General features: G+C 37.6%; 1 protein-coding gene across 10 annotated transcripts in view; it reads left to right on the forward strand.

Annotated features, from left to right (window-relative positions):
* Positions 1–14,412, forward strand: part of KDM6A (lysine (K)-specific demethylase 6A) — a 241,204-nt gene that overhangs the window by 84,747 nt on the left and 142,045 nt on the right. For all 10 annotated transcript variants that reach the window (XR_001006367.1, XM_011982800.1, XM_011982801.1 and 7 more), the window contains exon 3: positions 3,083–3,191. Coding sequence is in view for 8 of the 10 variants with exons in the window: in XM_011982800.1 (XP_011838190.1) it covers positions 3,083–3,191 (109 nt within the window). In the remaining 2 variants the exon portion in view is untranslated. The remainder of the gene's footprint in view (positions 1–3,082; positions 3,192–14,412) is intronic.

Here is a 14,412-nt window from a genome sequence, read left to right on the forward strand (position 1 = left end):
TTTTGAGACTGAGTCTAGCTCTGTCGCCCATGGTTGGAGTGCAGTGGTGCGATCTCACCTCACTGCAACCTCTGCCTCCCAGGTTCAAGCAATTCTCTTGCCTCAGCCTCCTGAGTAGCTGGGACTACAGGCGCCCACCACCATGCCCGGCTTATTTTTTTTGTGTTTTTAGTGGAGACAGGGTTTCACCGTGATAGCCAGGATGGTCTCGATCTCCTGACCTCGTGATCCGCCTGCCTCAGCCTCCCAAAGTGCTGGGATTACAGGCGTAAGCCACCGCGCCTGGTCCTTTTAATGATTTTTATAAGAATAGAAATAATATAGGTTAATTATGAAAAAATCTCAAAAATATAGAAAAGTAAAATGAACAAAATACAAGGAAGATTCTGTGTGGGACAACTATATAGATTTTTTTTTGCTGTGACACAGCCCTCAGGAGATCCTGAGAACATGTGTCCCTAGACTTTCTTTTTTTAGCACCTGTTTTATATTCCAGTCCTCCTTCTCTGCAGTTGTGTATGAAGATACTGTACAGGGATGATTTTACTTGTATACATTTAAAATTTGAAAAGCAAGAAATAAAAATAATCCTATTGACTGGAGATATTTTTGCTTTATGGAAGTTTATCTGAACATCGTTCTGAATCTAAACAGTAATTATATATCTTCTGTTATCGTTAGCCTTTTGGGTAAAAATATAAAAATTTCTGTGTTTTATTCTAGATTATTGTATGAGTTAGGAGTATTGGAAATTATCTCAAGTTGTTTATTTTCCTTTAAATGTTCTTTAAAAAGTGTGTTAGATATTTGGCTATATCTGATATTAGAATTACCTCAGATACTTCGAATAAATTCATAAAGTTTCACTATGAAGTGGTAATACAGAGTTCTTGGCAACTTTCTTCTGCCTTTTTGCTCATTTTCATCTCATTTGATGTTTGGCTCTGTCAGCATCGTTGACCACCAACGTTAGTTTGGTAGGTGCATGGCAGCTTTATGGGGAAATTAAGAATTTGTGATTAGCCTGAGTATATGAGTACCTGAATTTAAAATCAACCATTCTGGGTTTTACCTGATTTTATATTTCATGATGATCAGCATTATGTATAATATTAATTTTGGTGTGTTCCTTAGTTTTATGACAAGTAGAAGATAGGCAATTGATGATCAAGGCAGTGGCATGAAGGGTGATAAGAGGAAGTAAACAGTGTTGGCATCTTTTTTGTTTACATCATTAAAGACAATTTGTGTTTATATCTTGAATCCTTTTTACCATGAAAATATAGTTGCTTATAAATTTATTGTTAATCAGCCATATGAAGCTCTCAGAGGAGTAGGAAAGGTTTATAAATAACCTAAGAGTTTTAAAAAATCATACGCTCACTATTATCATGAGAACTTTATTTACAATATTCTTATTCATTTAATGTAAAATTAAGAATTCCATTGTATCCCAGTAATGTTATGTATTTCTTTGATATTATAAAGCACTATAATAAATTGTATTTTTATACTCTAACCATCTGCTAGATAAGAATTATATATGACTTAAGTAAAAAGGATTTTGAAATTTCATACCTTCAGATTATAGTAATTTCTGAGACTTCAGTGTAGCGTTCAGACTTTTTTAATTATAGGGAAGCAGAAAGATTAGTTTTCAGTGATTATGATTTGGTACACATAGCTAAGAGTAGAATAGGAATTGAAGACAAGTTCTTTTATAAACCCTTAGGCTTTAAGGATAGTAGACTCAGCCTAGAATTCGCCTTGTTTAGAATGGATTATCCAAACTTGTTGAATATTTATTTATGTGCTTAGGATGGGTAAATGTTAGGATATAAATTTTTAAACTCTATATTAAAGGCTCTGTATTTTACAGGAGAGGAAAAATGAAGGCATTCGAAGTGAGTACTCTGTCCCACATCACATTTTCTTATCTCAACAAAGTTCTTGAAGTGGTAGTGAAAGTTTTTTATTGTGATAGAAACTAACCAAGTTTCTTTCTTTGTGTGTACCAAACTTGAAAGTGTTCCTGGGAGTATATCAGAGATTTGAGAATTGACACACATTCCTTACTTTAATGACTCTGGGACACATTATTAACAGAGCAATGTTATGGAGCACTGAATTGTTAATGGGAGAAATTTTGACAAAAGTATTGGGAACCTTGAGAGAATTAGAGCTTTGTTATTACCTGTGATGGTAAAGAAACAAGTACCTATTGTGTGCCGAACACTGAGATAAAGCCTTACAGAAGTTTTCTACTTTTAATCCTTTTATCAGCTCTTTGAGTGTTACTAAAATAGAGAGGATAAATTCCCCAGAATCTCCTGTAGCAAATGACAACTGGAATTTGTAGTCAGGCTCTACAACTGGGTTCTTTCCGTTGTTCATTTTCTCCTGCAGTTGTCCTGTGTTATAAAAACTAATTGATACTGTTAAAATAATGTTATTTTTTTCTTTGGGGGAGGAAATGTGAGAAGGAGAGCATATGCTTGTATTGGAGTTAGGAAGTAAGATCAAAAATAGAGTTGGTGTGTTTGAAGTATATCATGTGGAGAAGACAATTGAAAGGGCAGTATATGGTAGTTTAAAACTGGTAGACGTTCTGGCAAAAAGTCAGTAAAAGCAGTTCAGTGTAAATTTTAGGTATTTTTATTACTGTAGAGTTTCTATGAGATCTCACATAATTCAATAAAGTTCTTCCCACCTGTGGGAAAGATGTATATTATTTATATTTGAGAGCATTTTTGTTTATATCAACAGGGACCACAGTAATAATTTAGACTTTCAACTTATGAATAAAATTATCAAAGTGCTCCTACATTATCTTATTTGGCAAGTATTGTTTCCATGTATAAATGGGAAAAGTACTTATGCCATAACTAGTGGCTCTTTTAATAAATACGTAGGGAAGCTGTTCCTTCTATAGAATGCTGTATTGAATATGTCTAAGATAGAAGTGAAATTTTCAATATTGACTTCTTAGGTGATTGAATGGAGGCTATATGCATTATCTTAGGGAAGAAAGGTTTTTAGGGCTTTATTTTTTGCTTACATATTTGTATTTTTTTATTTCTAGGCTGTTCGCTGCTATGAATCTCTAATCTTAAAAGCTGAAGGAAAAGTGGAGTCTGATTTCTTTTGTCAATTAGGTCACTTCAACCTCTTATTGGAAGATTATCCAAAAGGTAATTTTTTTCTTGTTCATTATTGTTTGATTTATACATGTGTTGGATTATAATTATTTGTGCTTTATCAAGAGGACTTTCCTAAGAAATTGTAAGTGCATGAGCACACTAAACAATGAGAAAGAAAAGTAGAGTAGATGGAAATGGAAAAATGTCATATAACTCCATCTAAATCATCAATAAGTTGGCTATTCAGTAAAAGTGAAAACCACCTGCATGTGCAGTGCAGTTTTGTTCTGCCTTGTGAAAATCCTTGCCCTTGAAAGGCCTTGCCATGGTAGAAAGTGACCTAGTTTGATATAGACATTTGTACATTGATGGATACTTTGGAAAGGTAAGAAAAACTCAGCATTTTTCTTTATCCTATTTAAAACATTTCCATTTTAGCTAAAAAATACTTGAACGAAAATCTGATCGTTAACTAGCCATGTTATTGTAAACATAAGTAATACAGAGAGATGATCACAGATGAGCCTTGGATAAAACTAGCTTTTAAAATTTACTTGAAATGTTTTTCCTTTAAGAAGCAAGTGAGTTAAATAACTGAAAGTAGTCAGCCCCCTAAGATTTGCCCTTTTTATGATACCAAGCTGCCAACTCAGACCATTACTCAGGAAGTTAAAAGCACCCCCAAACCCTGCCTTTCCAATACCAAAGAAAAAATCCACATTAAAAGAAAATTATTATTATAGCCAAGAACATTTTAACCTTTTGATGATAGTGAACATTTTGATGTGGAGTGGATGAATGTGTTACTCCTGTTTTCAACAAGTGTGTTTAGAGGGCAAAACACCTGGCAGATAGTTTCAGGGCTAAAGCGAAGGATTGTTAGTATTTCATATTGATGTTTTATTATGCGACTTTTATGTTAGGTCAAGTGAATGTTTTCCTAATGAAAATGCAATTTTAGTCTGAGACAGGCATATTCTGTGAGGTTTGAACTTAGGCTTTTTTCTCAGCTCAGCTCTGTTATATACAGCTGCATTACCTTTAAAAGATTATATATAAACATCGCTGAGTATCTGTTGTCTAATCTGTAAAAGGGGGACGAAGTGATGGATGACACCTCATGGATTTTCAGATTATGTGACACTGGTTAGTACTTAGCAAAATGGTTTCAGTCCAACAGGGTAATGGGTGTTAATAATTACTTAATACTCCGTTAGATATTTTATCTTTAATTAAAACTGGAAACTTACTTAAAGGAAACTATTGTACCAAAAAATAGATAGAGGCATACCTGGGAGATATTGCAGGTTTGGCTTCAGACCACTGCAATTTGTTGCGAATATTGTAATAAAGCCAGTCAAACAAAAATTTTTTTGTTTCCTATTACATATAAAAGTTATGTTTGCACTGTAAGTGTGCAGTAGCATTATGTCTAAAAAATGTATATACTCTAGTTAAAAAATACTTCCTTGCTAAAAAGTGCTAACAATCAACTGAACTTTCAGCAAGTTGTAATCTTTTTGCTGATGGAGGATCTTGCTTCGTTGTTGATATCTGCTGAATGATCAGGGTGGTGGTTGCTGCAGGTTAGGGTGGCTGTGGCAGTTTGTTAAAATAAGAAAACATTGAACTTTGTTGCATCAGTGGACTCTTCCTTTTATGAAAGGTTTCTCTGTGGCATGTGATGCTGTTTGAAAGCATTTTACTCACAGTAGAGCTTCTTTCAAAACTGGAGTCAGTCCTCTCAAACCCTGCCACTGCTCTGTTAACTAAGTTTACGTAGTATTCTAAATTCGTTGTTATCATTTCCACAATGTTCACAGCACCTTTATTAGGAGTAGATTCCATTTCAAGAAACTCCTTTTGGCCAGGCACAGTGGCTCATGCCTGTAATTCCAGCATCTTGGGAGGCCAAGGCAGGAGGATTACTTGAGCCCAGGAGTTCAAGACCGGCCTGGACAACATAGTGAGACCCCATATCTTAAAAAAAAAAAAAAAAATTAGCTGAGTATGATGGCATGCAGCTACCCTGGAGGCTGAAGTGGGAGGAACACTTGAACCTGGGAGGTCAAGGCTATGGTGAGCTGGGATCATATCACTGCACTCCAGCCAGGGTGACAAGGTCCTCTCTCTCTCTCTCTCTCTCTCTCTCTCTCTCTCTTTCTCTCTTTCTTTCTCTCTCTCTCTCTCTCTGTCTTTCTCTTTTTTAAAGAAACTGCTTTCTTTGCTCATCTATAAGAAGCAGTTTCTTATCCATTCAGGCTGCACTTCTAATTCTATTTCTTTTGCTGTTTTCCAGCACATCTGCAGTTACTTCCTCCATTGAAATCTTGAACCCCTCAAAGTCATCTATGGGGAGGGATGGGAATCAGCTTCTTCCAAACTCCTGTTAATGTCGGTATCTTGACCTCAAATGTTCTTTTTTTTCTTTTCTTTTTTTTGAGACGGAGTTTCACTCTTCTTGCCCAGGCTGGAGTGCCATGGCGTGATCTCAGCTCACTGCAACCTCCGCCTCCTGGGTTCAAGCGATTCTCCTGCCTCAGCCTCCCAAGTAGCTGGGATTACAGGCATGCGTCACCACGCCCGGTTTATTTTTGTATTTTTAGTAGAGATGGGGCTTCACCATGTTGGCCAGGCTGGTCTTGAAATCCTGACCTCGTGATATGCCCACCTCTGCCTCCCAAAGTGCTGGGATTACAGGCGTGAGCCACTGCGCCCAGCCTTTTGACCTCAAATGTTCTTAATGGCATCAAGAATGATGAATCTTTGCCAGAAGGCTTTGAATTTACTCGACCTAGATCCATGAGATTAGTCACTATTTATGGCAGCTATACAGCCTTACAAAATGTATTACTTTAATAAGACTTGAGGCCGAGTGCGGTGGCTCACGCCTGTAATCCCAGCTCTTTGGGAGGCCTAGGTAGGTGGATTACCTGAGGTCAAGAATCGAGACCCATCTGGCTAACATGGCGAAACCCTGTTTCTAATAAAAATACAAAAATTGTCCAGGTGCGGTGGCGCACGCCTGTAGTCCCAGCTACTCAGGAGGCTGAGGCAGGAGAATCACTTGAACCCAGGAAGGGGAGGTTGCAGTGAGCTGAGATCGCGCCATTGCACTCCAGCCTGGGTGACAGAGTGAGACTCCGTTTCAAAAAATAAATAAATTTTAAAAAAAGACTTGAAAGTCAAAATTACTCCTTGATGTAGGCTGCAGAATGGATGTTGTGTTAGCAGGCATGAAAACAACATTAATCTGCTTGTACCTCTCCGTCAGAGCTCTTGGGTAACTAGGTGCATTGTCAGTGAGCAATAATATTTTGAAAGGAATCCTTTTTTCTGAACAATAGTTCTCAATAATGGGCTGAAAATATTCAATCAACTGTGCTGTGAACAGATGTGCTGTCATTCAGACTTTGTTGTTCTATTTATAGAGCATAGACAGTAGATTTAGCATAATTCTTAAGGTCCCTAGGATTTTTTGAATGGTAAATGAGCAATTGCTTCAACTTAAAGGCGGCACCACCAGCATTAGTTCCTAACAACCACTGTGTTAGACTATGACTATAGCTTTATTTTTCATGTATATATATATTTATATTTATTTTATTTTATTTTGAGACAGGGTCTTGCTTTGTCACCCAGGCTGGAGTGCAGTGGCAGAAACATGGTTCACTGCAGCCCCAAACTCCTGGGCTCAAGTGATTCTCCTGCCTCAGCCTCCTGAGTAGCTGGAACTAGAGGTGTGCGCCACCACGCCTAGCTAATTTTTGTACTTTTTGTAGAGACAGAGATCTTGCTTTGTTGCCCAGGCTAGTCTTGAACTCCTGGGCTCCAGCAATCCTCCTGCCTCAGCCTCCCAAGTGTTGAGATTACAGGTGTGAGCCACCATGCGTGGCTACTTATAAAAATTTTGGTTATGAAGGTAATGAATCCAGGGAGATTCATCTTGGATATATGTTTTCTTTTTTGGAAGGGAGGGCATGTGGCAACTAGACTGTGTTAGCAAACAAGCTGGTGAGAGTAATCTAGTAAGGTGAGAGAAGGATAATCTAAGGATTTAAGTCCTTGAAAACATGTGCTTCGTTTTGTGTTGTGTAGATGACCTGGACATTGATAGGTAGTCAACAGCTTGATTAATGTGTAGGAGAAAATGGGTGCAGGGGTATGCAAATGTATTCAGTATATTTTAACATTTCAAGCTGGTGGTTTTCTGTTTCCTAGATGTGTTTTGGTATTTTTTAAAATCCTTTTTGAGGCTTTTTAAGGCATGTTTCCACTTAAAATGAATTCTTTATCTGTTTTCTTCATCGTCTTTCTGCAAGTCCAAAACTAGAATCGGTCTCTAATAGCCCTCTCCCTTCCTCTCCAACACATACTCATACCCTCAAGATTACCTGTTTATAGAGACATTTGTTACCTTTGGCTGCTTCCTCCTCCTCTCTTCGGAACTAGTACAGGATTAGAGAACTACTAACCCTGGGCAAATAGACATTTCTTTTTAGAGAACACGTTATAAACCATAACTTCCTGGGAGTAAACCGTATAGTAAACATGTAATTCTGTGAGTGAACTGCTCAGGTATATGTACATAGGAGACTTACTGGCCTTGTTTTTCTGAAGACAGCCCTGTAATTCTTTGCCCTGATTCATAGTCATCTTTTCTGTGTAAAGTTTTCTGAGCTTGTCATTTCTCTTGAGTTTAGTTCCTTTAAAAAAAAAACAAAAAAGGCTTCTATTTCTATAGTAGAAAATGGTAGAACCTCTTTTGTGTGTGTTTTGGGCTGTGGTTTTTCTTACCCTTAGTTGTCATTTTGCTCTCATCTACTTTCTGTCTTACAAGAATTCCAAAAAAAAATTTTGGTCTGAAGATGGTATAATTTGGTAATCATTTATCTTTTCTGTCATTCCAGATGAATTTGATGCAGAAGGAAAAAAGGCTTTGTAAAATATTTTCTTAGCCTTTCTGGCTGGTGATATGAATGAATAGTTTAAAAAAGTATGCTGTCACTTTATTTGGTCACTTTGTTTGTAGGAATTTATTTTAAGTCTTAAAATAGTAATTAGATAGGGGATTGTGGGAAAATGGAGGCTCAGTGCAGTCAGCCTATTGTTGTTATATTCCTCAGTAAGGAGTTTCCTTTATGTTCAACAGCTTGGGAAGGTGGAGGATAGAACCAGTATTGGACAGAAGGAGAAATTAAGCTGTGACAACCTTTACTAACTTCCTGGGAAGCTCTGGAGCCAGAATGACCCTTGAGAGCTATACCAAGTTGGGCCAAGATAGCCAGGCCTTTATACTCCAATTATTCCATATTGAACATGGGCCAGCCTGAGAAGAATTGTGACCAGGGACAAGTTGGCTCTCTGCAACTCAGGCAGCTTCTGTAGAATCTCACAGATAGAGGCTTTCAGCAAGCAGGATTCCCAGCAGTTCTTTCTTGAAATGGGATGTGAGTGCTTCTTTACAGTGTCTACTATACCTCCTTTCTACTCCTAACTCTAAAACTAACCTATGAACCTCCTAAGCCAAATGGCTGATGGGGCTCTCAGACAGTTTATAAGCCTTAAACCATGGAGATGATGCAGTGATTTCACTTCTTCGGGTTGGAGGACAACCTGAGAGATACAGAACCCTGGGCTGAAGCACAAGCGTATATATTTAGATGAATATATGTGATGGATCTTAGGAGCAGTTAATAGAAAATATGTGTAAATGTCTTTAAATATGTGGTAAATTGTAGGCGAAGAGAGTCACTGAGTTAAATGAGTTGATTAGAAAATCAGGTAGCAGCTGGGCACAATGGCTCACGCCTGTAATCCCAGCACTTTGGGAGGCCAAGGCGGGCAGATCACCTGAGGTCGGGAACTCTAGACCAGCCTGACCAACATGGAGAAATACCGTCTCTACTAAAAATACAAAATTAACAGGGCGTGGTGGTGCATGCCTGTAATCCCTACTACTCGGGAGGCTAAGGCAGGAGAATCGCTTGAACACAGTAGGCAGAGGTTGTGGTGAGCTGAGATCGTGCCATTGCCCTCCAGCCTGGATAGTAAGAGCGAAATTCCGTCTCAAAAAATCAGGTAGCAGATTACTTCAAAGTATACAGCAAAATTATAAACAGATAGAAATTATGAGGCGAGAGACTTAAAGGATAGACAGTAAGAACTTCAGAAGTAAAAAATTAGAGGAGTGTAATAATCATTCCTGACATTAATATGAAAACCTTGAAACTCTTAAAAATTGTTTCTTTGTATTTTTTAGCTGGAAGTTTTCCCCATTATAAGTTCCCTGAAATTCTAGCCAGTGGTAGATTTTTCTTCCATTCTTCCTTCCCTCAAGTAATTGGTCATTTGTTGCATTTCTGTCACTTGGGCAAAATATGCTTTGGTTGTTTCAATTCTTAAGCAGTTACAAATGGCCAGGGCAAGTTACATGCCAAGAGCTGCCAATGTGGAGAAGCCTTAAGTTAGAGCTTGGAGAGTTTTCTTTGTCGTTTTGTCTTTTGTGGGTCGAATGACAGTACTCTATCCTGGAATATTTATAGTATAAGAACATGAAACATGTGTTTTCCAATCATAGATTTTGTTTGGCTTCTCCAGAATTGTCAAATTTTTAATCCATTTTCTGTAAGCATTCTAAAACAGGTTTTAAGCATTATATGAGGATGTCCAAATAAATGATTTCCCTCATTCTGTATTAAGGACTTTAGAAAATTCTAGTTACAGTAGACTAGGAATTTTTTTTATGGATAACCACGTTAAAGATTTCTAATCTTTAACGTTAGATGAGATTAGAAATCTTTAACGTGGTTGTGCTTTGGTCAAAAGAATTTTGCTAGAGAGTAAAATTTTACTAGAGAGTAGGATTGTGCTTTGGTCAAAAGGATTTTACTAGAGAGACTCTGGTGAGGTGATGGGTACTTGTATACTGCATCTTTAGAGTTTTAATGATTTTTTTTCTGATTAAGAAACAGCGTGTTAAGATTTTTCTTAAAATAAGATGCTAAGCATAATGAGGGTAGAGTATAATTGTTGATAAAATGTGTACACGAGTAGAAAGATCGCTCATGGAAAAAATGGAACAAATGCTCATGGAAGAAATGGCTGAGTTACAAATCTGTTCCTGCCATTTAGAGTATTAACTTTGTGACTTTGAATTTGAGCATTCATATTTGTTTCTCAGTTCACCATGTTTTTGTATGGATGCCATGTTTCTCCCAACTGATAATTACATGGACTTCTTTTTAAAATTTTTCTGTTTTTTCTCTTTAATTTTTTATTTCTTTGGGGTTTTTTTGGTAACATCTTTTCACATCACGTGGACTTCTTATACTTCAGTTTTATTTGCTTCAAAAGACATCATACTATCTTTTTAAAGGTTCCCTAATCCTGAAAGATAATTTTATGAAGCCAGATGATATATATAATTAATCAAATTATTGACAGTATGCCCTCCAAATTTGTGGAAATTCTATAATATCGTTAAAAGGGCAATCTCCAGGTTTGATATGGTGACTGCACAAAATTGTCAGGGACCAAGTCTTCTGTTCAGAGTGTTTTTAGGCACAAGTATTAAATACATGATTCTAACATAAACAGTAAGGACATTTATTACCTCACATAATAGGAAGTTCATAGGTGAATTTTTCTCCAGGCATGGTTTAAAGTCTAGAAGGATCCAGTTACTTTTCAGTCTGTTCTTCTGTGGGCTTCATCCCAAGATAGTTCCCTTGTGGTGGCAGTTGGTAATATATGCTTCCTTGTTCACATGCATTAGTAGAAAGAGAACCTTTTTCACGTCTGCCATCTATAAATCAGTGGTGATTGGGCTGCCTGAACTCATGTGCCCATTTCTGGACTAAAACAATCACTGAGATTGCCAGGAAACCAATAACCTTTTCAAATCAATAATGGGGATTGAGAGTGTGGTTAGAAATGAATGTGAAAATATCAGCCACACCATTGACTACACAAACTCTTGCTTGACTATTTTTTTTTTCTACAGCTAGTTTGATAATTTAGTTTGTTTTTCTTTTTAGAAGATCATTAATTAATGACCTCATGCATGAAGAACTAGGAAATGGGGGATGGCTTAAAAACCAGTTCTTCACCACAACTGGCAAAATTTCTCATAGCCTAACGTCCTTCCAGTGATAGGTTGGTTGGCATCATCTTTATGCAAAAAAGATGAGCATTATTCATATGTAAAAGTTACTTTTTCAAATACGTGATGATGTTTTTGGGTAATGTTTCTGTAATTTGAACATATTCAGAATGTTCTTTATATGATACATATATTTTGGTGATTTACAATAAAATGAAAACATTTCATATAGAATTTTAGAAAACATTAACTTCCATTTTTGGTATATCTTCTTTTATTCAGCATCTCATATACTGTAAGGTCAGCCGAGAGAAAGGAAGAATAGACCCAAAGTCAGGCGAGTAAGTTTATTGAACCTGCCGGCTGCTCCAGCACAGACAGAGGAGGCAGCCCTGAGCTTACAAAATGAGGGGTTTATATGGGGGAGAGAGACCCTGGGGTCGTTAGTTGGTTAACTTTGCCATATATCAGCTTGTGACGTTTATGGAAACAGCTAGATGAGGGAACTTACAGGAGGGTATAGGTAAAGTTTGTTTATGCTTCTCATGACCTCCCCCTGTGTGGTCCTGGATGGTTTGTAATTGGGGTTTGCTTATCGCAGCAAGGTTTGATAAGGGAAGTCCGCTGGCTCCACTGCGGCACCTGGATAAGGGCTTAGAAATGTAAAGAGGCTTGGGGGAAGGGTGAATGGCACAGAGAAGAGTTGCATTAAGGGGAGGGGTGGGCAGTATGGAGGAGTTTGGGGGGAGTGTCGACAGTACCAAGAAGCTTTTTTGGGGCGGTTTGTCCCCAACGTGTATAATCAGAAGATAATGTTTTATTTACTGCTTTGTTGAAGAAACAACTTGGTCACTAGTGAAGGGTAACATGCAGTATGTTGCAAAATGTTTTTTTGCTAGTTTCCGATCCTTAAATTGAGCAGTGTATTATACTTAAGTAGAATGTCTAAAAACCTATATATGGTTTAAAGACTATTAAAATTGACACCTGTCTTCCTACTCTAGAAGTTAAGAAATAGAATGGTACTGCTACCACCAGCTTGTGTTCTCTCCAATTGCATCCTCTTCCCTTCCTTTGTAGGTGTAACCTATGCCTGGCTGTGACGTTCAGTGTTCTCTTGCTTTTCTTTTTTTTCTTTTCTTTTCTTTTTTCTTTTCTCTCTTTCTCTTTCTTTCTCTTTCTTCCCTTCCCTTCCCTTCCTCTCTCTCTCTCCCTCTCTCTCTCTCTCTCTCTCTCTCTCTCTTTCTTTCTTCACTGATAAAAGTATCCCTGAACAAGATATTGTTTATCTTTGGAAAGCTGAATAACAAGCACGAATATAGCTATGTAAGGAAGGGGCCATATTGTCACTATTAGAGGAGGCTCTTAGGAGAAGTAAAACTAAACAAGAGACTCTAGTGTTAATAGTGTGGCTTCTGGTTCCTCAACAGTTTACAAGAGCCACTTTTGGGGAAGGCAGTGTGCTGGGGCGTGTGTGACTCTTGGCAAACATAATACCCATAATTAGGACATGTGACATGACCAATATGAACCAGGAAAATCTAGTCAGAAATATGATCAGAGAGAGTGGGTTATTCAGAAGTAAGTCAAATCAGGCCGGGCCTGGTGGCTCACGCCTGTAATCCCAACACTTGGGGATGCTGAGGCGGGCAGATCACTTGAGGTCAGGAGTTCAAGACCAGTCTGGCTAACCTGGGGAAACCTCGCCTCTACTAAAATACAAAAATTAGCCGGGCATGGTGGCAAGCGCCTGTAATCCCAGCTACTCAGGAGGCTGAGGCAGGAGAATTGCTTGAACCTGGGAGGCGGAGGTTGCAGTGAGCCAAGATCACGCCAGCCTGGGCAACAGAGTGAGACCCCATCTCAAAAAAAAAAAAAAAAAAAGGTAAATCAAAGCAGAACACTTAACACTTCTGGGAGCCTTCACATCATCTATTTTGTAGAACATAGAGGGGAGAATATATAAACTTTATCAGAACATGGTCAAGAAAAAGCCAAACCCCGTTAAGAATCTGGGCCAGGTTTATCTGGATACTTGGTCCTCAGGTTGAGAAGAGGTTACAATAATTTTAATGATAAGCCTCAGTGACTTGGATCTGGGGCATAGCTGCTGTCCTGGGATCACCCTTTTTCTTCATCTTGGGTATTCCCATGGCCTCTTGTATCTGTTGTGTCTCCTGCTTTCAGTAGACGATATCTTCTTCTTTCTTGGTATATACTCTCCTTTAAGGGGAGCATATTTATCAGATTTTTCTTCAGGAAAGGTATTTGGGAGATAATTTTCTTTGGAAACTTTGCGTATCTGAAAATACCTTTATTCTACCCTCTTAATAGATCATTTGACTGGATATATAATTTTAGGTTGGAAATAATTTTCCTTCAGAATTTTGAAAACATTGTTCTATTGCCTTATTTTTAGAATTATACATCTGTTGTAGGACCCTTCAAACTACCAACTCATAGCCTTCTTTTCTGGGAATTTTTTTGGAATTATTTCCTGAATTTTCTTTTTTCCTTTTATTCTTTCTTTTTGGGACTCTATTATTGATATGTTAGACCTCCAGGACACAATTTTTCTAATTTTCCGTTTTTGTCCTTTTTGTTTATTTTTTTGAGAAATTTCTTCAAATTTCATTTTAATCTTTTTATTGAATTATGCATTTCTCCTATCATACTTTAATTTACCGAATTTAATTTTTTTCTATAGCATCCTGTTTGTTCTCCTGCACACACCCCCTTTCCAACTCTCCACCTCCCTCAATGAAAACAATATTTTCGCTTATCTAAGACTAGTAAGAATTTTTTGAAGTATATTTTCTCCTGCATAGTAGTCACTATTTTTTGTTTTAGGTTGTCTTTTTTTGTGTTTGTGTTAGTTTCTTCTTGGTTAGAGGCTTTCTTTAGATGTCTGATAATTCTTAGCTGTCCATATTTCATGATTGGAATAATTGAGAACTGGAGGCTCTGAGCATGTGATTGCGGATCTCTGAATATGATTTCCATGGCCTTTTGATGGAGAATCTCTGTATTTTTTCGGTCAGATTGCCTAAACAACATCAAGTGTTGAGTGAGAGAGTTGAGGGAGCCAGTTGCTTCTCAAATAGTTTTTATCCTGGTCTTCCATATCTTAGATTGTGAATTGTAAACCACAAGTTAAAAAATCCTTTT

Source organism: Mandrillus leucophaeus, unplaced genomic scaffold, assembly GCF_000951045.1.
Source record: "Mandrillus leucophaeus isolate KB7577 unplaced genomic scaffold, Mleu.le_1.0 Scaffold243, whole genome shotgun sequence".
In the NCBI taxonomy this organism is placed as follows: Eukaryota; Metazoa; Chordata; class Mammalia; order Primates; family Cercopithecidae; genus Mandrillus; species Mandrillus leucophaeus.